General features: G+C 41.2%; 1 protein-coding gene across 1 annotated transcript in view; it reads left to right on the forward strand.

Annotated features, from left to right (window-relative positions):
* Window positions 1-4,865: 4,865 nt before the first annotated feature.
* LOC308295240 (early estrogen-induced gene 1 protein-like) overlaps window positions 4,866-24,277 on the forward strand; it is a 41,713-nt gene continuing 22,301 nt past the window's right edge. Inside the window, exons 1-2 of the mRNA XM_080738251.1 lie at window positions 4,866-4,949; window positions 5,060-5,367. Coding sequence (XP_080594377.1) covers window positions 5,225-5,367 — 143 coding nt within the window. The 5' untranslated portion in view covers window positions 4,866-4,949; window positions 5,060-5,224. The remainder of the gene's footprint in view (window positions 4,950-5,059; window positions 5,368-24,277) is intronic.

The following is a 24,277-nucleotide window of genomic DNA, read 5'->3' on the forward strand; positions in this document are numbered from 1 at the left end:
TGTTATGGTTTCTGTTGTTGTGGGCCAAGACAGGACCCCAAATAAAGAAAGATTGATTGATTGATTGATTGATTGATTGATTGATTGATTGATTGATTAAATGATTGATTGATTGATTCAGTCTAAAGTATCTTTCTGTTTGTCTGTCTGTCGAGTAGAGGGTATGGAGAGTGGAGGTGGGGGGATGTCAGAAACAGAGATTTGGGTAGTAGGGTTCTAGATTGAGAAACGAGACTCAGGAATACTCCTGAATGAATACATGTATTGCTACCCAACTTGGATACTATTGCTGTCAAGAAAATGTGTGAACGGTCACAGCTTGTCCGTATGTATGTATGTATGTATGTATGTGTATGTATCTCTGTCACGCCTGACACTGTGGTTCTATGGGTTTGTCGCTCTGACATCATGCTCTGACGTCACTGTGATGTCAGGGGAACCACTCTTAACAGAATGGGTTTGCCGCTCTGACATCACGCTCTGGCTTCATTGTGATGTCACACAAACAGAATCCCTTTTATGCCCATATATGGAGTTCCCTGATGTCATCAATATTAAGCCCTTATCTAACAGGAGTCCTGTGTCCTGTTACAAGACTTCATATGGGAATGCCCATATATGGAGGCCACATCGGCCACATACCACACTAACAGCTGTTCTACAGACAGGGATCTCCATGTATGGGCATAAAAGGGTATGATGTCAGATGTCATAGACATCATAGGACTTTCACATAACGAATAACTGAGTAAGCATGTACTGTAGAGCTCAAAGCTCTCACACCATACAGTACATGGATCTCCATATATGGGTACCAGGGGTCTCCATATATGGGTAACTGGTCAGACATATATCACTGGCCAGGTGGCCAAGAATTGGCGCGGTCGCCCTGAGGCGTCTTATTGTATTTGTTTTGTTGTGTTTTATTATTTTTGGGCACTTCACTCAGACAGTGAGGCCATTAATTGAGGTATGATAATGCACCTGGTTGGGAGGATAATTATCGTGTTGATTTTTCTTTTTTCTTTTGTATCAGAGCAAGAGAGAGGCACAGGTGGAGAGGTACTATGTAACTCTTGTTTGTAGTGGCTGTCTGTGGCCCAAGAAAAAGATTATGAGCATATCTTTTTAGGGGTGTGTAACGCCACTGGTATCTCCAAAGAGCAGATACGCCGTTTCAAAGTAGATAAGGGAATTTCCATTCATGTTTTTAACCACTTACATAATTAGTCATAATTAGGACAAAAAGCAAAGATAACCTATTTTTCTCTTATAACCTATTTTTCTCTTATTGCAAAAAATACTATACTGCGTGTATAAATGTGCTCATAAATGGACGTCAGCATTATGTCTCCTTTCTGATGTCTGTGTTTACATTTTGCCCAAATCGTTTTTTTACTCTACATGTACAAATCAAATTTATGTACAGATAATCTATCAAATAAATATAAACACGCTCATCCAAAAATCAAGCATATGACAATCTAACAGTTAGTAAGCCTTGCCGAGCCATGCATGAGGCCCATAGGGCAGGAGCCTATCTACTGTTTCTGTAGTGTGAGGCAGCTTGATGTACAAGTGCAACCTCTGGACATGAGTCTGACACTAGTATGTCACAGGGACAGGGACTTACCCCAATCCAACCCTTGATGCTGAGTGCCAGCAGGGAGGCACTGGAGTCTTTGGTATGACCAGGCCAGGGATCGATCCCTGACCTCCTGGCTCTGGACTGACACACTAACCCCAAGTCCCATCATTGCTTCTAACAGTTAACCCATTTAGGCCTGCTTTAACTATTGAAAAATAGCAGATATACAAGCTCACAGCGCGGCACCGAGTGCCGCCCTGCGAGCTTGTAGATCTGCTATTTTTGAAAAATAGTGAAAATTAGAATTTTGACCCTATTCTATAAGTGTCTTTTGAATCCTTCTAAGACTTTTTTGAAAAATGTTTCTATGTCAACAATCTGGCTAGCCATCGTCAAAGAAAAGGTCCTTTTAACTTAAATGGAGCTCAGTTAGTCTGTTCTTGAAAGACTATGTCAGTGGTTCTCAAACTTTTTCATGTGAAGGACCCCCAAAATGATATGTATTTGGTCACGGACCCGCATCTCAAACTATTTAGTTCCAGGGACCCCCCAGAAGCAAAATTTGAGTTACAAACGTTCGCTTTGAAAATACATATATTCAAAGATTTGCACACATTTTCACGACTTTTTCAAAAATAGCAGATCTACAAGCTCGCAGCGCGGCACTCGGTGCCGCGCTGTGAGCTTGTATATCTGCTATTTTTCACTGGTTAAAGCATACAATAATTCTAGGCCTAGAAGCAACTTATCTGGGTGGATCATTTAACCTTAAAGACCCTTTCTTGCTGGATGCATTAGCTACAATGCAAGCCTCAAATTAAGTATTGCAATGGGCCTGTTTCACCTAGCCTGGCGTAGCCAGACTATATAGCTAACTAACTGCATCCTTGTTTTAACATGGGTGAATTGTTTAGCTGTGCTATAGGCCAGTGGTTCTCAACCTGTGGGTCGTGACCCCCAGGGGGGTCCCCAAATTATTTTGGGGGGTCCCCAGATGTTAAGCTAAATGTGAACATTGTGTTCTCACTCAACAGTAGACAAACCAACATAAAGTTGAAGTGTATAGAGGGTATCTGCACATATTTAAAGTGACAATTTAAGGACTTTAAAGACCTTTTTAGTACCTCTGGTCAAACACTGGTCAAATGGTCAAATATTAGAGGCTGAAATTGTGAAAATATCCGATCCGATGTAGATCTGCTATTTTCACAATGGAATAGATCGAGTCAAACCAAATGTAATGCCAACTCCTACAATTCCAAGTGCTTGTGCAAGGTGGGGGGTCCCCAGTTAAAATATGATTATTTTGGGGGTCACGGCCTGAAAAGGTTGAGGACCACTGCTATAGGCTATGTTTCACCCCCCTAGTGGCGAAAGAAAATCTACTTCTGGGATCTCAGGTTTCACAGCAACAGCACTGGATCATGGGACCCTGGGCCTTAAACTGTCTCAGACAGGACACTTCCTATTGGTGTAAGTAACTAAGTGCATGTACTCAAGTACTGTACTTAAGTAAAATGTCGAGATATTTTTTACTTTCTTCAGTATTTCACATTTTCAATACTTTGTTTTACCTCTATCCCATCTCAGAGGAAAATATTGTACTTTTAATCCACTACAATTAGGCTATATGAAAACTTAAGTTAGGCTACTTTACTTCGAGGATTTGGAATATTATACACACTAACCACTTCAGCCCTAGCTATATATAGCCTGCCTATATTGCATCCATTGGAAAATAGCAGATCTACAAGCTCACAATGCATCGTGACAGGTGTGGTCACGATCAAGAGGCATTGTGAGCTTCAGAGCTTGTACAATGTACATGGGATATTTTGATACTGTTGGACCTGGAGCAGAGAGTCCTATGGGGTCATTTTGACCCACTGAGCTTTCAGGGGCTGCTCTGGGCCTCAGGTACTAGCCTAATTTAATAAAATGCACCTCATGTGGGCCTTTTTGTTTCATTATTCCCCCTGACTTTTGAGGCCCTGCCCTCAAAGGCCTGCACAGAAAACATTTTGATAGGTAAACACAGCTGACCTTATTAATTGTGGGTTCACTTAATTTATTTATATTTTAAGTGAACTGTACAGGAGCTTATATATATATATATATATATATATATATATATATATATATATATATATATATATATATATATATGTATATAAATATAGGCCTATACAATATACAAACCAACATGAAATACACCCACAATGAAGGTCATTAACTTACATCATGTGTTTACCCATCAAAACGTCTGCTGTGAAAAGGCGTCTATTCAAGTACGCTCTTGAATAATCTTGGCTCACAAATCTAGACTAGAGGCCTCTCTTTGGAACTTTCTAGGCTCACTGCGTTTTAACTATGATGGGCCGTGAAAAATAAAGGTCTGCCGCCCTCCAGCGGTAGATCTTTGTACTATACTTGTTGTAGGCCTACAGAGATTTCCTGCATCATGCAGATTTCCAGTGGCGTAAAAAGTAGGCTACAGTAGCCTAGCCTACATGTGAGTAGCCTGGTGAAAGTAGGCTATCAATACTGAAATGTAGAAACACTCTATTACAAGTAAAAGTCCTCATTCAGTACTCATTAATATGCAGAATGTCCCATTTCAAATTCAAAGTTTTCAAATGTATACAAATCTTTTAAAAATAGCAGATCTACATGTTCACACTGTATATAGCTGCTTCTTCTGTTTATTTAATTTTCCATTTGTCTGCTTTTGTAATTGATGTTATCCTATGCAAAGTAGGCTACTCTGTTCTATTCGTCTATCTTAAGATACATAAAGTGGTTCCTGTGTAAACAAGCCGAAAAGCTTACTAGAATCTCATTTTAGTTGACCGTGTACCAGTGATTTGTACTGTCATGAAACTGTACTTTTTCCTATGCCAACCTTCTAATAAATTCTTCAATCAATCAATCAATCAATCAATCAATCAATACTTGTAACTTTACACCACTTGTACGCTGTGCACGTTGACGTTGTAACCACACGGGGGCGCTGTATACAACGTTTAGTGTAAACTGCCTCAGCGTCCAAAGTTCTACACACAGTGGCGTCAGTTCAGAAAAGGCTAAGGTATGGCAACATGGCTGGTCACCAGTCATGTTGCCATACCTTAGCAACAGGCACGATGAAAAGTACATTTTATCATTTCCCCCCCCGTAGCCAAGGTAGGGCAGCTGCCATAGCTTGCCATACCAAAATTGACGCCTCTGTCTAACACAGAGAAAGGGACGCAGCCTGCCAGTCCTCTTCTCTGTCATTATGAAGAAGTGATTCCTCTGCCATGGTTTGCTCTCCTCATTATGTACTTTAGCCGAAGTTTTGATGGGTACTACGTGTCTTCAGGTAGGTCTACGACTGTCTTCTAGTAGTGTTTTGTCAACTGATAACGTCACATACAGTTCTTTTGGAAATCTGGAACGAGTTTTTTGATTTATGCTTGAATTTGTCTACAGATGTCGGTACGGAATCATCCATGAAGTGGAATTCGGCTGACGATATGCAGTAACAACAACTGGGGCATTCCATTTCCCCCCCAGCCCACCACACATATAGTTCATAATAGTTTTTTTTGTTGGTGTTATCTTGATTCGTTTGACGTTTCTATAGCTCGATCGGCGATGGCTTTTTTCGTGAAAAAGAAGAAGTTTAAGTTTCAGACACATCTGACTTTGGAAGAACTCACGGCGGTGCCTTTCGTCAACGGAGTTCTGTTCTGCAAGCTGCGCCTGTTGGATGGAGATTTCGTTGCAACTTCCTCGAGGTAAAAAAAACAAACACACATGACCAAATCATCAATACTGTCAATACTGCATTGTGTTGTAATCACCTCCACTCCACACCAGATGTTTGCATTCTCTTAGACCAGTGGTTCTCAAACTTTGAAATGTGATGGTCTCCCCTTAACTTTGACAGTGTACAAATGGAACCAAATGGACCTGTTTAGGGTTCATTTGGTTCCATTTGTACACTGTCAAAGTTACAGTCTTGCCAGGACAATTTAGACCCCCATAAATGAACCTAGAGAGTCCCTGAAATCTACTTTGAGAACCACAGTCTGCAGTCTCTGCACATTATTACAGCACTTTCTTAAACTGTACATTATTCTAGACTAGTTTGGGGTTAATTCGTGTTTATTATGAGTAGGCTAGAAGAATGTAGCTATAGATGACTGAAATTACTTGATCGAAATGTTGACCTGATCTTAATTTGTTTTGAATTGCATTGTGATGTGAAGTGGCCTTATTACTATTTGTTGGCATAGATAGAGTTTAGGATTCAGAGACTGTAATGCCACCTCCTTTGAAATCATATCACAACAATCAAAATCTATACATCTGCTCTTTATGCCACTTAGAGACAATGCAGCATTAATATTTTGCTGAGACCCCTAGTTTTAAGGGTATTTTTGTGCGCTGAATTCAAAAATTGACGGTCCCAAGCACTTTTCTCAAATTCACTTTTCTCTAATTCACTTATCATAGGGTTAGGAAAAAAAGACCCCCCAAAAATCTTATATATACATAATATACTTAAATACTTAGATAGTTAGATAGATAAGTTAATGGGTCAACAAAGATGGCAGTGAGTGGCCTGGCCCTGGAGCCTTCAGCTGTCTTCTCATGCATGTCACATACACCCATTTCTCTTCCTAACCTCCAACACAAGATGCTTTTGTCCCCTTTCTGTTGATCCCGAGGGTAGATTCATTGTGACGGGAGTGAATTGTGTGCAAAACAATGTTATTTTGGTCATCACATAAGTCAAGGAAGACACTCCGGTGATCTGTCATGGCTTGTTTGCACTTGTGCCGTTGGCTGGTACAGGTTCATCATGATGAGGCACGATCACTTGACATGGCATGGGAGCGATGAGTGTCTCATGGCACTTCTGCACAACACAGGGTTCCCAGTTCCCACGGTCATGAAATTCCTGGAAATATTTTGAAATTAGAAAAATATTTTTTGTAATGTATCAAGTGTCCTGGAAAAATAGCTATGCATTGTCTTTGGTTATTGATTTTGTTAATACCTCTGAAATGACAAGTTAAACATTGGCCAAATTGCCAAATAATAGAGGCAGAAATTGTGAAAATAGCAGATCTACATGCTCACAGTGAGCATGTAGATCGGCTATTTTTTCACAATAAAACGGTGTTATACAAAATTCCTCAACTCTCTTCAAATATGATTATTTCGGGGGTCACAGCCTGAAAAGGTTGAGAACCACTGGCAAACACTATCTGTCTTTGGGCATTGCGCCTATAGGAGTAAGTGACCTGTTATTGAGCTGAATTATTGTTATATAGTCCTGGAAATTGGGTTAAATATTCTGGAAAAGCTTTGGAAAAAGTTTTGGAAATTAATTGGTAAAAATGTGTGGGAAACCAACATGCTAAGGGTGCAGACCTCCATTCAGAAACACCCCCACTTTGAAACATCCCCATTACGAAATACCCCCACTGAGGTTAGGATTAGGGTTTAGGTTAGGTTTAGGTGACACCTCCATTTAGAATAATGGAAGTCAATCTTCTGAATGGCAATATTTCTGAATGGAGATGTTAGAGTCTGACGTTTACTTTTGTATCTACGATATTCGTACAATTCATATCGTAGATATGAAAGTGTTCTTAGATACGAAAGTAAAAGTCAGACTCAATAAAATACATCTACGTTTCGATCTAAGGCTACTGTCGTGGCATTGCCTCTCCCTCCTCCAACGTACAGTACCTCTCTCTACAGTTTCTGACTGTCTCTTTCTCTCGCGACTCTGACACAGCCAGACATTCGTGCACCCTGAGCTACTGCATATAGGTAAACCTCAAATTGTGAAGCAATCTTGGGAAGGTGTCTTGTAGGCCGGGGTGGCACTTATAACTGCCAAGGAATCATTGTCACCTTTCCAGAGGGAAGTGTCAGACTGACTTGCAAAGAGAGCAGGTCAGGCAGTGTGATCTTGTATTCTTCGCAAAAAGATAGTTCCGCAGGGTGTGCTGACTTTTTGTGTGCTGACCTCGAGAGAGGGAATGTACTGTTAGTTTGAGAACGGCAAGGTGATATGTCTTCTGTCTAAAAAGAAATGACTGCATAGGCTTGTTTTTCATTCCTGCAGCTCTCCGCCACACCTAATTTGCCCTACATGTTCAGACAAGCTTTCTTTAACTGCCAAAACGCGAGCTTTAAAGAACCCCTATATACGTGAGAGAGCTGTTCCTCTGGGCTTTTACCAAAAGGGAGATCTATCTTCTTTGTGTGTGTACTGTGTACTGTACCCTCTCTGTGGAGCAGAACAAATGACGCAGTCGACCTCCCTGAGCACACAAAACGTGTCCCGAGACAGCATATGGCCTTTGAAAGGGAGAGCAAACAAACTGGCATATCATGATGCAAAATCATCAAGTGTGATAACTTGTCAGCGGATGTTTCTATTTTCTGTTTCTTTGCTGTTGCCTGTCATCAGAGAGAAATGCATGGACATTCAAAAAGAATGCTGCCTCCCTTCTCTTCCTGTTCTCATTATGAGAGGGACCGTGATCACAGAGGCTTCCAGTGCCAACAAGCTGCTGCGAGTTCAAGTCCATCTCCGTGTGGCTGTTATATAACGGCTCGGATTCCTCTTCGGGCTGGGCTGCCGTTTGTGTCTCCCTCCTCTGACTGTCTGCTGTAGATGTACAAAACCAGTGGCGCCAGTTCAGCAAAAGCTAGGGTATGGCAAAGATGGGAGTCCTCATGGAAAATAGGCATTACATTTTGGATAACACGGTTCTATTGTGAAAATGATATTTTCACAATGTCTGAAAAGAAAAAAAAAAGACTTTTGTCAGTTTTTTACACAGGTTTCTACAGTTTCTTGGGCTGGATATGGCAGCCTGGAATGGTTTTTCAAGTGCAGCTAAACTTAGCATGTTAGTAAACGTGCCACAATTAACAATAATGCATTGCACCTGTGCAGCTGACCTGCGGAACCTGGGAATATACCATTTTGTCAAGCTGGGGAGAATACAAGTGTGGAGAATACAATTATAATACCTTAAGTAACCAGTATGTTAAATTTTGCATTTGAAGTTATTGTACTGTAATTTAACAACATAATAACCAGCGCAGATAGACAAAGAGACATTCATGGATTTATATTTAAAAGTAACTTTTATTTTCCCCCCTGGACCCAGGGTATGGCAGCTGCATACCCCTGCCATACCCAATTGACGCCCCTGTACAAAACAAGGGCTCCTCACACACACGAGGGACACAGAGACGGCACGGAGTGGTCCCTCTCTCTGCCTCTATGCTGGACAGAGGACTGTAACATTATGTCATAGTACTGAGTGAAGACCATGTACACAAACACCCTCTTTGTTTTGTCCGGTCTGTGCCTTGCCTTGTTGTGCGCTCGGAACAGTTGAGACTTAGCATAGAGTCGAGCCAGCGGACCGTGCTCTCTCCAGGCCCTGAAAACTCTTGAGTCCCATTGGCTCTAAAGGCTGTGAGCAGGGGTGTCACAAGGGGGGGAAAAGTGGGACTGAGTTAATATAGGGCCCAAGGTGGAGGGGCCTTCATTATTTTATACTTTAGCTATTGAAAAATAGCAGATTGTACAAGCTCAGAGTGCCGCGCTGCGAGCTTGTTGATCTGCTATTTTTTAAAAGTCGTGAAAATGTGTGTACATCTTTGAATATATGTATTTTTTTAAGCGAACATTTGTAACTCAAATTTTGCTTCTGGGGGGGTCCCTGGAACTAGATATTTTGAGATGGAGGTCCGTGACCAAATCATTTTGGGGGTCCTTGACATGAAAATGTTTGAGCACCACTGACATAGAAACAGATTTTTCACACAAAAAAAAAAACTTCAAAGACCTGCGCAAATTTTCACGACTTTTCAAAAATTGCAGATCTACAAGCTCGCAGCTAGTGCCGCGCTGTGAGCTGCTATTTTTCAATAGTTAAAGCACAACATAGCGCAGTGATTCCTTGTACCCAGGGCCCAGAATTTGGTGCGACACCCCTGGCTGTGCGTAATCAGAACAGATCACATGCTGTAAATGTGACTGTTCCAACACTTGCTCTCTCTCTCTCTCCACCCATAAAAGCTCTTTAACTGGGGCTGGGTGGTGTTGGAAAACAATAACCATCAGCAGCACTAAAAGAAATCCATTTGGCATCTGTATACAGATGTTGAAGGCTCAGAAAGTAGCCAAACAAATCTCTTTATATCTATTTAACCATGCCACCATATCCCAAATTCCCCAACATTTTTCAAGGTTTGTCAAAAGTTTTCAAACTTTTTTTGAAAATGTTTGATCTACAAGCTCACAACGACACATCAAGATTTGATGCATTGTGAGCTTGTAGGTTGGCTATCTCCAAATAGCCAAAGTATAAAATTGGACTTTGTGGTCAAATGATAATTCCGTTTTTTTGGCTCGTTTAGGGTCATTTCTGTTGAGGTAATAAGTACGAACTTTGTGTAGAAAATATCGTACTGCCTCGCACAGTAGACAAATAAGAACTGAACGGAACAAATAGTTCTAGTAAACGTCTTGAAAACAATCCAGCAATTCCCAGCCCTGTCCTCCTTGTTTGAACATTCGCTGACTCACTCCAACATGTTTTCTTCTGCACTGAGCTATAGGGGCCATACTGTATACAGTGTACATGTAATGCTACAGCCCCCATAGCAGGGGTCTTCAATGTTTTCAGGCCAAGGACCCCTTAGTTGAGAGAGAGATGAAGCAGGGACCCCCACAACCTTATCATAGATTCCATATAGTTTCATTGTTTGACAGCACGTCGTCAGTGTATTTTGGATTCATGTCAATTTGTCTTTTCAGATATTTAACTACTTGAACGGTCAATACTAAATGTGACCTTTCACTCTGTACTTAGTCTGCTCTTTTTCCTCTCTACACCAAAGCTCTTTGCCAAAAATGGCCGATCAACAAGCTCACAGCGCCTCGCAGTGCGAGGCGCTGTGAGCTTGTTGATCTGCTATCTTTAGCCAAAGGTCTCAGAATATGGATTGGACACTAGGGTTCAAGTGGTTAATAAAAAAGGAGAAAAAAACTGAAAGATTTGGAGGACCCCCTGTAGTAACTCTGAAGACCCCCTAGGTTTCCCGGACCCCCTGTTGAAGACCACTGCCCTATAGGGTTTTGTCAGTGGAAACCTATTTGTAGAACTAACTACTACTCCATGAGTCGTCTTGTACTGTAGCTTTTATCAGCCATTTTGTTAATGTTTCATTCTGGCTTTAACTAGCTAGATGAGACTGCAGCGAGCAGACTTGGCTGTTTGATGTGGCAACGTGGCTTGATTGTATCCATTTCCTGCTCTGGATCAGATTTGGCCGTGGTGATATAGGCACAGACAGAACATGTTTCCACGTGAACCAGGGTTTGCACACAGCTGGTCGGGGCCATGAGCACAAAGGGATAGGGTGATTGGTTCTGTCCAGAAATGCGATATAACCGTACTTGTCATTTAACCATTATCAGGCCTGGGATTATTGAATGCTTTAACTATTGAAAAAAATAGCAGATATACAAGCTCACATCTGCTATTTTTGAAAACGGCATAAAAATGTGTGCAAATCTTTGAATATATGTATTTTCAATGCAAACGTTTGTAACTCAAATTTTGCTTCTGGGTGGTCCCTGGAACTAAATATGTTGAATGGGGGTCTGTGGCCAAATAAATATCATTTTGGGGGTCCTTCACGTGAAAAGGTTTGAGAACCACTGACATAGTAGTCTCCCAAGAACAGACTAACTGAGCTCCATTTAAGTGAAAAGGACCTTTTCTTTGACGATGGCTGGCCAGATTGCTGACATAGAAACATAGGTTTTTGAAAATATCTTCGAAGGATTCAAAAGACACTTATAGAATCGGGTAAAAATTCTAATTTTCACGATTTTTCAAAAATAGCAGATCTGCTATTTTTCAATAGTTAAAGCATAAAATAATAATACACAATAATGTGTACCCGTTCTAAATGGGTTAACCCTGGAGTCCCTATTTTGGGCAAAAATAGTTTGTTCATTTTAGCAGATCTTCAAGCTAACAACACATCACGTCGTGATGCGTTGCGTGCTTATAGATCAGCTATTTTCACGATTTGTCGCACAACGAAGTACATACGCGGTTAATATCCCTATGAGAGAATATATACGAAATGAAGGATTCAGCATTGCGCAACAAGGTTATGCGTTTTATCAAATCCGTTTTTCAGGGGTTTTATAGGCGAAGGTATGACATTCTTTCCAGTGGTGGATATCTTATTTTGGAAGGAAACTCTTTGAATGTGGACTGAGGGTTGAGGGAGGGTGAGTGGAAGAGATGAGCTGTAGGTTGAGTGCAAAGGAAGGACTCCAGAGACGAATGAAAACGTGAGGTTGAAAGGCACCAGCGGCTTTCTCGACAGCTGTTTCCTGTTTTCGTCACACTTTTACAGACTTTTTGTATTCGGCCGAGGTGGAGATGCTTTGCCCGTTAGAAACTCTAGTCAATGTCCAGGTAATCAAAAGGACTGTCCTGTTTAAACTAAAGCGGTTCCCTCGGAACAGAATATCCCTAAAAGTCTAATTATTTCCCATTTGTTTTATGAGGTTTCAACTAAGGAAAAATGATCTTAGGCAATTTAGACGCAAATCTGCACCGAGTGCCACGCTAAGAGCTTGTAGATCTGCTATTTTTTGAATAATCGTGAACATTTGTGCAAGTCTTTGAATATTTTTGACCCGATTCTATAAATGTCTTCTAAATCCTTTTTCTAAATCAGGAGTTCTCAAACTTTTTCATGTCAGTGGACCCCCAAAATTACATGTATTTGGCCACGGACCCCCATCTCAAAATATTTAGTTCCAGGGACCCCCAGGAGCGAATATTTGAGTTAACAAATGTTCGCTTATATTCAAAGATTTGCACAGATCTACAAGCTCCCAGTGTGGCACTCTGTGAGCTTGTATATGTGCTATTTTTCCCATAGTTAAGTTAAGAAAACAGTGGTACCCACAGTAGGTGAACCACAAAGGTACAGTGCAGTGTTTCTTCGTAAACGACCCCAAAGTTCATTTCAGGGGAATTTGAATGTGAGCCACAGGCGAGTATCAAGGATTCTCCTACTTTTGGGTCATGTTACTAAAGTTAAGTTCTGGTTTCTGACTGCATGAGAGTGCTGCAGCGATGATGAACTTGGATAGCTGCAAAGAGAGATGAGACTGCAGCTGCATAAACAGAGGCTTAGATTTATATACATCTGTATAGTCCTAATTCATAGAGGAGGGCATTTATATTAAAGGGATTTGGCTGACATCCTGATATGAACCAGCTCAAAATGAGTGAGAAGATACGAGCGTTGAACTCTTAAAAGGGATAGTTCACCCCCAAAATGACTTATTTTATATCGATAACTCACCTCATGGAATTCATGGTTATTTTATAGTTTTTGTCACATTCCTAAGACAATAATTTGAGGAGACCCTTGTGTAGGGATGGAGCTTGTTCATTTTTATTGATAATGAGCACCTTATCGATCCTGCTTATTGAGGCGGGCTTTTATCCAGCCTACTATTGAGCGCTTTCTAATATTTTGTGGAAAGATTCGAGACGACAAATTCAGAACATAACTGGTTATCTTTTTTTCATTAAAACAATTAGCCAGTAGCTATGCCCCTCCCAAAAAGCTTTTGTCCAATGCTAGCTTAGAATAACTTCCTGCTTGCCAAGGTTTGCCCGGTTGCTAAGCTAGCATTGGACAAAAGCTTTTAGGGGAGGGGCATAGCTACTGGCTAATTCATTAGTGTGAAATAAGTGTTAAATGGCTTTATATTATGGATAGTACTGTAATAATCTATTGATCGCCTCTTGTCTTGATTGTTTAAACATGACATCATGGGCTGCTATGCTCGATAACAAGCTTGATAAGCCCAAAGCTTATTGATACCGGGTACTCGAGCTGCCCTTGTTTAGGGCTCCATCCCTACTCTTGTGTCTCCATAGGGAACAAAGCGAGCCCTTTGTGTCTCCATAGGGGGGTCCTCAAATTATTGTCTAGAATGGGACCAAAATATCCATGAATTCAAGTATCCATGGGGTGAGTAATTCATAGAATAAAGTACTTCTTTGGGTGAAAAAGCCATTTAGGCCTGAACACAAATCGGTGTCACTTTAGATTTGAACAACTTTAACCATCGTTTTATGCATTAACTATTAAAAAATAGCAGATATACAAGCTCACAGCCTAATGATAGATATGAGCTTGTTGATCTGCTATTTTTGAAAAATATTGTGCAAGTCTTTGAATATTTTTGAACGGGTTCTATAACTGTCTTTTAAATCCTTCTTCTAAATCAGTGGTTCTCAAACCTTTTCATGTCAAGGACCCCCAAAATTACATGTATTTGGCTTTGGAGTGGACCCCCCCATCTCAAAATATGTTGTTCCATGGACCACCCAGAAGCAAATATTTGAGTTACAAATGTTCACTTTAACACATATATATATATATATATATATATATATATATATATATATATATATATATATATATATATATATACTAGACCTTACCCGTACAAAGATATGTGCTCCAAAATATGTGTGGGTTGTGGGGAAAGTTACTGTAACTGGTGCGTGCGTGAGAATATGTGGGAGCATCATAATGTAAGGAGCAGCCCATGGAGGAGTGTATTTATGATTTCCATACCCGTTGGAAGATGACCCGGTGCATGCATGACCCATGCGAGAGAGAGAGAGAGAGAGAGAGAGAGAGAGAGAGAGAGAGAGAGAGAGAGAATGTGTGTCTCTTCACTGCAACATTCCTAACTGTGAGAGAGGTGTGTGTGGGGCTATGGGATCCCATGGCCTGGAGGAACAGACCGTAACCCTGACAACAGGCTGAGCTGAACAGGCTGTGCTGTACAGAAGTGGTGAAGAAACGCTAATAAATAGCTTGAATTTGGGAAAAATGAAAATCGGGCTCCGTCAGCGTCTGTATAATGCTAATGGCCAATGCCATGTGAAAATTGGGATCAGTTGCTGAAGAGATAAAGGTGGAAATGCATTGTGACTGACCTACTGACTGACTGACTGACTGACCTCTCTCTCTAATTATATAATGGATATATATATATATTCAAAGACTTGCAAAAAAGAAATCAAGATTTTTTCAAAAAATAGCAGATCTACAAGCTCGCAGCGCAGCACTCGGCGCTGCGCTGTGAGCTTGTATATCTGCTATTTTTCAATAGTTAAAGCATGAAATAACTCTAGGCCTAAACGGGTTTTAACAGGACAAATTGATATTATTGCATATCGGCAGGAATCAAAAGCTGTGAGCGTCAAGCGCTCAACGTGAGATGGATTGGCACATCGGACTCGTTCTGCTACGTCACCCTGCTTGATGTTGTAGCGGCCCAGCAGGATCTGGCTGCTTCCTCAGCATTTTGCTCCCAGGCTGTTTATCTCGGCCCTCTCTTACCCTTTGACTCTGTGACATGGGCAGGCTGCTGTTTGTCTTTCTGCTGTGCAGGGGCGTCACAAGGGGGGGAGGGGGGGGGGGGGGGAGTGGGGCTGAGTTACTAGGTGCCCAAGGTGGAGGGGCCTGGAATTATTTTATACTTTAGCTATTGAAATATAGCAGATATACAAGCGCACTGCAAGCTTGAAAAGTGGTGAAAATGTGTGCAAATCTTTGAATTTGTGTAATGAACATTTGTAACTCAAACTTTGCTTCTGGGGGGTCCCTGGAACGAAATATTTTGAGATGGGGGTCCGTGGCCAAATACATATGAAAAAGTTTGAGCACCGCTGACATAGAAACATAGGTTTTTCAAAAAAACCTTGGAAGGATTTGAAATATTCAAAGACTTGCATAAATGTTCACGATTTTTACAAAATATCTAAGCTGCTGAGCTTGTATATATCTGCTATTTTTCAATAGTTAAAGCACAAAATAATACGTAACAATGCGTTCCCAGTCTAAATGGGTTAAACCCCCTCCCCCCTATGAAGAACATTCATGGGGGGACCCCCGCAGTGAATCCTTGTACCCAGGGCCCAGAATTTGATGTGACACCCCTGCTGCTGTGGACCCAGGCCCTGAGGAACAACCGAGGCAGGATGGGAGATAAGGATTTTGTGCTCGTGCATTGCTGACACAGTTAGTCATCACAAGCTGGGGGTACCGTATGGGGCAGCTCAGCGGCACAGGGCCTGAAACATGTTAGGCAATTAGCTGAGGCTCTTCTGCCAGAGTCACTGATGATATAATATCGTCGTTGTCGGGTGAAAACCTTGTATGTCCAAAACTGTTCGTTTTGCATTTTTCATTGTCTCCACCAGCCGAAGGCTGAGGGAGAGTATGTTTTCCCCTCCGTCCGTCCGTCCGTGCGTGCGTCCGTGCGTGCGTGCGTCCGTGCGTGCGTCCGTCCGTCCGTCCGTTTGTCCGTTACCAGCTAATCTCCGGCGCCGTTGGCCCGGTCGCTGCCAAACTGTGCACACACACTCCCTCGACACCAATTCAGAACCTCTGCCCCAAATATTTCACATGGGCCTGTTCTAGCTCCACCAGGAGGCCGACTTTTGCAAAACTAACTTTTGCCAGTACTCCTACAGATTTTGTCCAAAAATCACGTAAATCAGTAGACAGTATCTCTACAGTCATGTGATCGACATGGATGTGTCAGATTTTCCATATTCCATCCTGATTGGCTTTCAAAGTTTGCAGGATTGGTCAGTTTTGAATAAAATGCCTGAAATCCTGAACGCAGTGTGCGATTTTGGTGAAATTGTGCATGCACATTCCCAATAGGCAGAGGAATAAATGCCACTTAAGAAAAATCAAATCAGCCTCATGGTGGCGCTATAACAGGCCGATTCATGTTTTCACCTATAACTCCACCGATTAGTGTCAAACTTTGTATGCGCACTCCTTAGAGCCAAGGTAAAACCTTTTCCCTGCATTTTTTACATCAGCCTTTTATAGCGCCATCAGGAGGCCGACTTATGTAAAACACATTACATGCCTGACCTGGTGGAGACCTGTGCTCAGAAGAGCACTGCTTCTAGTTTTAATAATGATTTAAACTAGTGAAAACAGCCGATCTACAAGCACACAACGCCTCGCGTCGCGAGGCGTTGTGTGCTTGTAGATCTGCTGTTTTCACTACTTTTGTGCGACGGCCTTGTACGATGAAGCAGGGCTTTGCTTTGCGAAAGAACGTACAAATTTGAAACTTGGAGATACAAGGTTTTCACCCCGACAACGACGATATACGCTTTGAATTCCTAGACCACTGACTTTAGAACTAACCGATAGTCAGGAATGCAAGGGTCAGAGAGTCACTGTGACCTGACAATAGACTTAACTAAACATTTGTGTGGACATAGATTTATGATTGCGTAAGATGAGTTCAAAGGAAAAAGACTAGAGCATAATGAGAAGATGATCTTTTATTTTATTTTAAGATGAAAACATCGCATTATAGTAATATGGGCTTCGAATGAATATGTTAATTATCTATTTTGATTAAAAATAATAATCTAACCTTGCCCCGTCCACTCTTTGGGGAAAGAGTGGACGTCTGTCTGTTCCTGGTACGTTATGGTCCGTGTTTCTGCTTTACTTTAGGATTCTTGACCCTGCTGGTTTTTGGAGGTGAAACTGACAAAGGAATGTCTTTCAGTTTCGATATTGCGCAGGGTCCCCGCGGTCATGAAATTCCGGGAAATATTTTGAAATTAGAAGAATATCTATTCCAGTACTGGAAAGGTTTTGGAATTGATCAAGGGTCCAGGAAGGTCCTGGGAAAATTATGTCTAAGCATTGTTTTTGGTTGATTGATTTTGTTAACTTTGTTAACATAAATCAGTTCTCTGCTACGATTTTCGAACCTTTTGACGTGGGCACGTGCTTGTCCATCGTGCACGATCCGCACGCACGCCACGGCCCGTTCGCAGCGTGCACACTTTATTTTTGCTACACTGCCTGTCTTTGGGCATTGCACATAGGAGTAAGCGACTCGTTATTGCGCTTAAATATTCTGGAAAAGTTTTGGAAATTCATTGGTAAAAATGTGTGGGAACCCTGATTGCATGACAGACTTTCTTTTTCGGTATAAAGTTTTAAGCGTTATTTTATGCCACTGAAATGGGTGCATTCAGTGGACGAGTGCATGAAAAGTAATACTTTTTTGGGGGGGATAGTAGGCCCAGTTCTTGATTGAAGGCCTTTACCAGTGTTGCTTCTTTGCTGCAGGGTCAGAATCCCTCCAGGTCTGTCTGGTCTCTCACTGTGGCCTGGAGTTACTGAGAATCCCTTTGGCAGGCTCCCTCAGAGCAGCCTTTTGATAGCTCCCACAAAGGGGTTGTTGTTGAACGTTGCACCCCCTCACCTCCTCGTCTTGCTCAAATTCGGTGGTCTGACTCTCTCTCTCTCTGCTGCGTTCCTGGCCGAGAGTTGCCGGGGATTTTGAGGCGTGTGAGGTTGTCATGGTTACTGAATAAAGCCATCTGGACTTTGGAATGTGGTTGAGGAACGCTCCTTGTTACTGACTAAAAGGAGGGCGTTGAAAGGCATGGAATTTCTCTGCTGATAAGGTGTGTGTGTGTGTGTGTGTGTGTGTGTGTGTGTGTGTGTGTGTGTGTGTGTGTGTGTGTGTGTGTGTGTGTGTGCGTGTGCGTGTGCGTGTGTGTGTGTGCACTCGCTAAAGTGAGGCAAGTGCAGGAATTTTGCAGTTGAATTATTTTTGTTACAACATTTGTACTAATTCAGCATTCGGAAGAAGTGACATTTACAAAAGGATTGATGCAATTCATTAGATTTATGAAAATATATTTTCAGAATATCAGGTGGGCATTTTTTATTGACAATTCTTTGTCCACTGTCCGTTTCCATTGTATGAAATGATATCTTGGCATGTGTCATCTGCAAAGAGAACATTTAAGTAGCATGCCTTTGACTAGTATAATAGTTCTCATTAAACAATGCACAGTTCATATTGCAATTGATACCAATTAATATACTGGTTACTGAAAGCCAGAATGATGGAAAGAAAGGATGAAAGTGTTTATGGTGTTGGACATGTAGGACATTGTTAAGAGTTAGAATTGAAAGTAGAGTTGAAAGTTGTTGAATGGGGGAGGGGCTGTCTGCGTCAGGCAGCTGCTGCCACTAGCTTGCACTATGAGTGTGTATTTGTGCATTGTTATTAGTATTACCTACTTTAAAAACACCAATTATCAAGCCGTACACAATGATGACTGATTTAATTAGTAACAAATTAACAATTAGGGCTGTCACGATTCCGATTCGAATCGTGGATTGAACCGACCTTCGATTCAGTGAATAGAAATCACAACCTATTACTCAAATAAAAGTGACTTATTGAGAAACAAGTGTTGTTCTTTATAAATCAAGACAGTACCCTAAATTAATAGTCATATAGCTCTCAGTGCTGAAAAAAGGAGTTTTTAAAAGCGAATCGGATAGAATCGTGACCTTAGAATCGAAAGTTGAATCGTGGATTAGGCATGTTGTGACAGCCCTAGTAACCATGTGGATATAAGTACAGCTTGTTTCTGAGCAAAGTTACATGCATCTAAATAGCATAATTGCATGGTACATAAATGGTCATGCTAAACCAGTATACATTACAAGCCAATTATATTGTAATGAAAATTGACCTCTTGTGTTTCAAATGCTCCAAATACCCTAGGCTTCAAGAACCACAGATGACGTACTGTAGGTTAGGACATACTGACCATGATATAGTGAACTATGTTGGAGTGACTCCAAAAAACATTTGGCTGTACACAGGGGTGTCGCACCAAATTCTGGGCCTTGGGTACAAGGATTCACTGCGGGCCCCCCATGAATGTTCTTCATAGGGGGGAGGGGGTTTAACCCATTTAGTTTTCAGTTTCAGTTTCAGTTTATTTTTATTTATAGTACAACATCACCCCGAGGGGTCTCTGCGCACTTCACAACATGGCAAAACAAGACAGATTTCAAAGAAAATAAGACAGTCAAACACTATAGTCAACAACAAAAGAAAGCAAAAACAACAAAAGGCAAGACAAAAAAAATTTAGACTGGGAACGCATTATTATGCATTATTCTGTGCTTTAACTACTGAAAAATAGCAGATGTACAAGCTCACAGCGCGGCACCGAGTGCCGTGCTGCAAGCTTGTAGATCTGCTGTTTTTGAAAAGTCTTTGAATAACCTCTTTTTGGAGAAAAAAAAAAGTCTGTCAGTGGTGCTCAAACCTTTTCATGTGAAGGACCCCAAAAATGATATGTATTTGACCACAGACCCCCCATCTCAAAATATCTAGTGCCAGGGACCCCCAGAAGCAGTTACAGAGTTACAAATGTTCGCTTAAAAAATACATATATTCAAATATTTTTCAAAAATAGCAGATATACAAGCTCGCAGCGTGGCACCGAGTGCCACGCTGTGAGCTTGTTAGATCTGCTATTTTTCAATAGTTAAATCATAAAATAATTAAGGCCCCACCACCTTGGGCCCTAGTAACTCGGGTCCCAATTTGTGACGCCCCTGACTGTGCAGATGGCCTACCACTCCCTTGCATGGTATGGGACAGGAATAAATGAAAGGGGTGTTGGCTCCCAAAATGAGATATCTGCCATGCAGAGGCCCAGGGAAACCAGTGACACCTACTCTTCCAAAAAATGATTGATTGCAGAAAATCACAGGTTTACCGTGCATTTTTGATGCGTAGCAGGCAGCTAACTTTAGTTCTCTTAGTTGCAAAGTGAGGCTAACCCACATGAAACCCAGCGGTTCCCCATTCCGGGCATGCCGTGATAGAAGAACGTTCAGCCGAAATAGACACGTTCTCAGGAGTTGGAGCGGACGCTTGGAAACCGGAAGGTTCCCATGTTCGATCCCAGGCTCCCCTAGAGTTAAGCCCTTTGCACACAGGACAGTTGCGTTTTTTCCGTTTGCTGTATGAGTAAAACTCATTGGATTTGGTGTGCAAGGCTGTGCGGAATCCACACTGTGGATCCGAAAAGGAGTCATAATATGAGTTTTTACCACATGCGACAAGACGCACAAATCGAACTGGTTTCGATCGAGGAAAGAACGCACGGCCGCAGCCACTTGTTGGACGGCAAATTCTGAGCCGGTGTGCATGAGGTCGTAGAGAATCATTGTTTTCTTATTGTCCGTGCGAAAGAACGCGTCTTTGTGCAAAGCCCTTCAGTGTCGGAAGTGTCCTTGAGCAAGACACTGAACCCTTAATTGATTCCGATGAGCAGGTTGGTGCCTTGCATGGTTTCCTCCGCCATCGGTGTGTGAATGTAATGCACACGCATTCGATAAAGGCGCTATATAAATGCACCATTCGGCAAAAATGCCATAGAAAAACATTACTTAAAAATAGCATATCCAGGCATTAGGGTGGATTTGGGCAAGAATCTCGCGATGCAATACGTATCACGATACTTGGGTCACGATGCAATAGTATCAGGATACATTGCGAATCTTTGCGATATGATACTATTGCGATATATCAGCTTTAAAAGCCAAAGGTGCTGCTCTAATGATGTTGTTTTCGTCTAGAGGCAGCTGAGTGTCAGGACCGGACTTCTACCATTGGTTCCTATGCATGGGAACATATTTTATTTTCCTCAAAGTAACGCGATACTACTGCCTGAAGTATCGATACAGTATTGGCAAATAAACTATCGCGATGTATTGCCATATCGATTATATTGCCCACCCCTACCAGGCATTGACACTAAGGCTTGCCCACCTGCCCCCGGCAGGTAAATAAAACTTTAAGGCAGGTGAAGTTTGCTTTCAGGTTGCCCGACCGGGCAAGTGCTCATTTGAGAGGGTACGCAACCGTCACAAACACAACACCAGATATCTATCAAAACACCTGAACGTGGCCAGAGGCTGTCTTCTGGTCTGTGGAATGTAAAATAAGAGCACTGTTTACCTATAATGTTCTGTTTTTACTGTTGCTAAAAATATGAAATAACGGTGTGAAACCACAGCATATTCATAGCTATGTTTGTAGGTAATAGGTATTTTGTATTTGGAGGTATTGAGGTGTGACATTTTTTTATCGCACAGCTGAGAAAGTAAAGAAATAAGTGTTAAATTGAGCAGTAATTAAAATCTTACCTATGATTCTATAATGGACGATTTACTTTTCGGGCAAGTGGGCATGACCTTTGGGCAAGTAGAACATGATCTGTACTTGCCCGACGGGCAAGTGCCTCTGAGACCTTAGTGTCAACCCCTGTAATATCTACAAGTACACGACACATTGCGAAAATTGTAGATCGTCTATTTTCTGTTTCACGTACAATATATTATTCTAGTGAGGTTAAACTGATCCTCTGTGTCGGGTAAAGTAACCGTTCCTAATATCGTTGCTGTCAGGCTTATCTCCATATTTAAACCTTGTATATATTTTCATAAATTCATGTCCTACTTTGTCATGCTGCAACTACGGTATCACACAAAAGCAGCAAAAGTTCCTGATCTACAAGCTCAAGACGCATCGCAATGCGTCTGTCGTTTGGCATGGATCCTATCCATGGTTTGCCAAACCATGGTCTCAATATGCAGCCCCAGTGACAGTTTCTGTCTCCTGTGGTTATTACACCATACACCACCAGTGTCCACTTTCAAATGACATTCTTGTAAATTAATTTGTGAAAATGCCAGGTCACAGAGATCTTGTTCAAATAGAGCAGGGGTTTTCAAAGTTGGTGACGGGGCACCCTGGGGTGCGAGATAATTTGATAATATTTGGAATTTATTTGGACAATTGAAAAAATATTTGGTATCATTTTAAACTTGTACAAATTTATTTTCTGTCAGTTCTAACCAAAATGGCTATTATCTCAATGTTTTCCTCGCAACATAATCACTAAAATATCGTCACGGTCGGGCAGAAACCTCGTATCTCCAAGTTTCAAATGTGTACGTCTTTTGCTAAAGCAAAGCCCTGCTTCATCATACAAGACTGTCGCACAAAACTAGTGAAAACAGCCGATCTACAAGCACACAACGCCTCGTAGATCTGCTGTTTTCACTAGTTTAGTACATTTTATAGATGATAAATACAAAACGAACGGTTTTGGACATACGTACAAGGTTTCTACCTGACAGGCCGACAACGACGATATGCTATAAATATAAGGTGATGGGAGTGAAAATTATAATGTAGGGGTGCCTCGGATTAAAAAAAATATTTATGGGGTGCCCTGAGACAAAAAAAGTTTGGGAACCCTTGAAATAGAGAACCAGATTCCATCAGAACGGTTTTCTGTTTTTGAACCTGTGGTTGTGCACTGAAACCATTCCCCAGGTTAGGACAGTTACCTTTTTTCCTGTGGCACATTTGCAATGCAAACACCTCTTTTGCTTTTTACTTTTTGTTACCTCTTCAGACTCCACCTTAGCCTGTAGCACTGGCCCGGGCCTTGACGACCTTGCAGGCTTATGCAAAGGCTAAAATGTAATTTAGATAGCATGTTAAACATGTAGACAGGCGCCAGGTCATTGTTAGATAGATAGATACCTTTATTATCCCACGGGGGAAATTCAGTTGCCCAGAGGCAGCACAGCAGTTAAGAAATAAGCAAGTAAGAAAAAGAAAAAGAGTACTGTAGTGTACAGTCCAAAGAGCAAGCACAAAAAGAAAAAGATAAATAAAACAAAAAAACATTTTTTGATAATTAATTAATTAATTCGAGTAATTAATTCACTTAATTTTTTATATTAATTCTTATTTTTGCCCTATAAAAAACACATGAATGTGCCCATGATGACGGAAAACACAACTACATGCTATCATTCACATTTATTCAACATTGAATAACTACGTTTTTCACAGGACAGTGTAACTTGTTTTTTTCCCCCAGGTTAATCAACCAGCACTCGTGCCATATAAATAGAAGTCTACAGCACAGTAAAAAAAAAAGAAACATTGGTGTAAAGTAACTAAGTAGATTTACTGTACTTATACTGTACAAAGGAGATTTTCAGGTATTTGCACTTTACTTGAGTATTTCCTGCATTCAGGAGATACCAGCCCTTATGTTTTCTTCAAATGTAAACAAACATGGCTGCCATGTTTGAAAGATAGGGTTGGTATGGGGGTTAAACATGCAATTTCGCGATCGCGATCATGCCTAGTACATTGTTGGTGGTCCAAAAAGTTTTTTTGAGAAAAAAAAAAAAATGTTGAAAAAAAAAGAAAAAAGTTTTTTTTTTTTTTTTTTTTTTTTTTAAATACCCTTGGGGGGGCGGGGGGGTTTTCAGGCCGGGCGGGGCGCCTGGCCTGTAAAGTGCTGCAGGAAACCCTGGACTAGCTCCAGTTGTATGTAGTTGTAGAACATTGTTATTTAACGTGTTATTGTGGAATGTGGATGTATTAGCTAGCATGTAGACCCAAGTCGAATTATGAAATTAGTCGAGTAGAATTATGAATTAGTCTCAAGATAAGAGTATGAAATGGAAAGGGTGCGTGAAACCATGTTAGACAGAGTCATATCTTAACTGGGTCGAGTTGTTTGCTGTTATTAATTGCAAATGTTTGTGGAGCAGAAACAAAACATTCCAATAGTTAGACTATTCATTGGGTAGTTACATGAATTTTAATAAAAGGAATACAACTTAGTAAGTGTT

Source organism: Nannobrachium achirus (genome assembly GCF_963921795.1).
Source record: "Nannobrachium achirus genome assembly, chromosome: 12".
NCBI classification, from domain to species: domain Eukaryota; kingdom Metazoa; phylum Chordata; class Actinopteri; order Myctophiformes; family Myctophidae; genus Nannobrachium; species Nannobrachium achirus.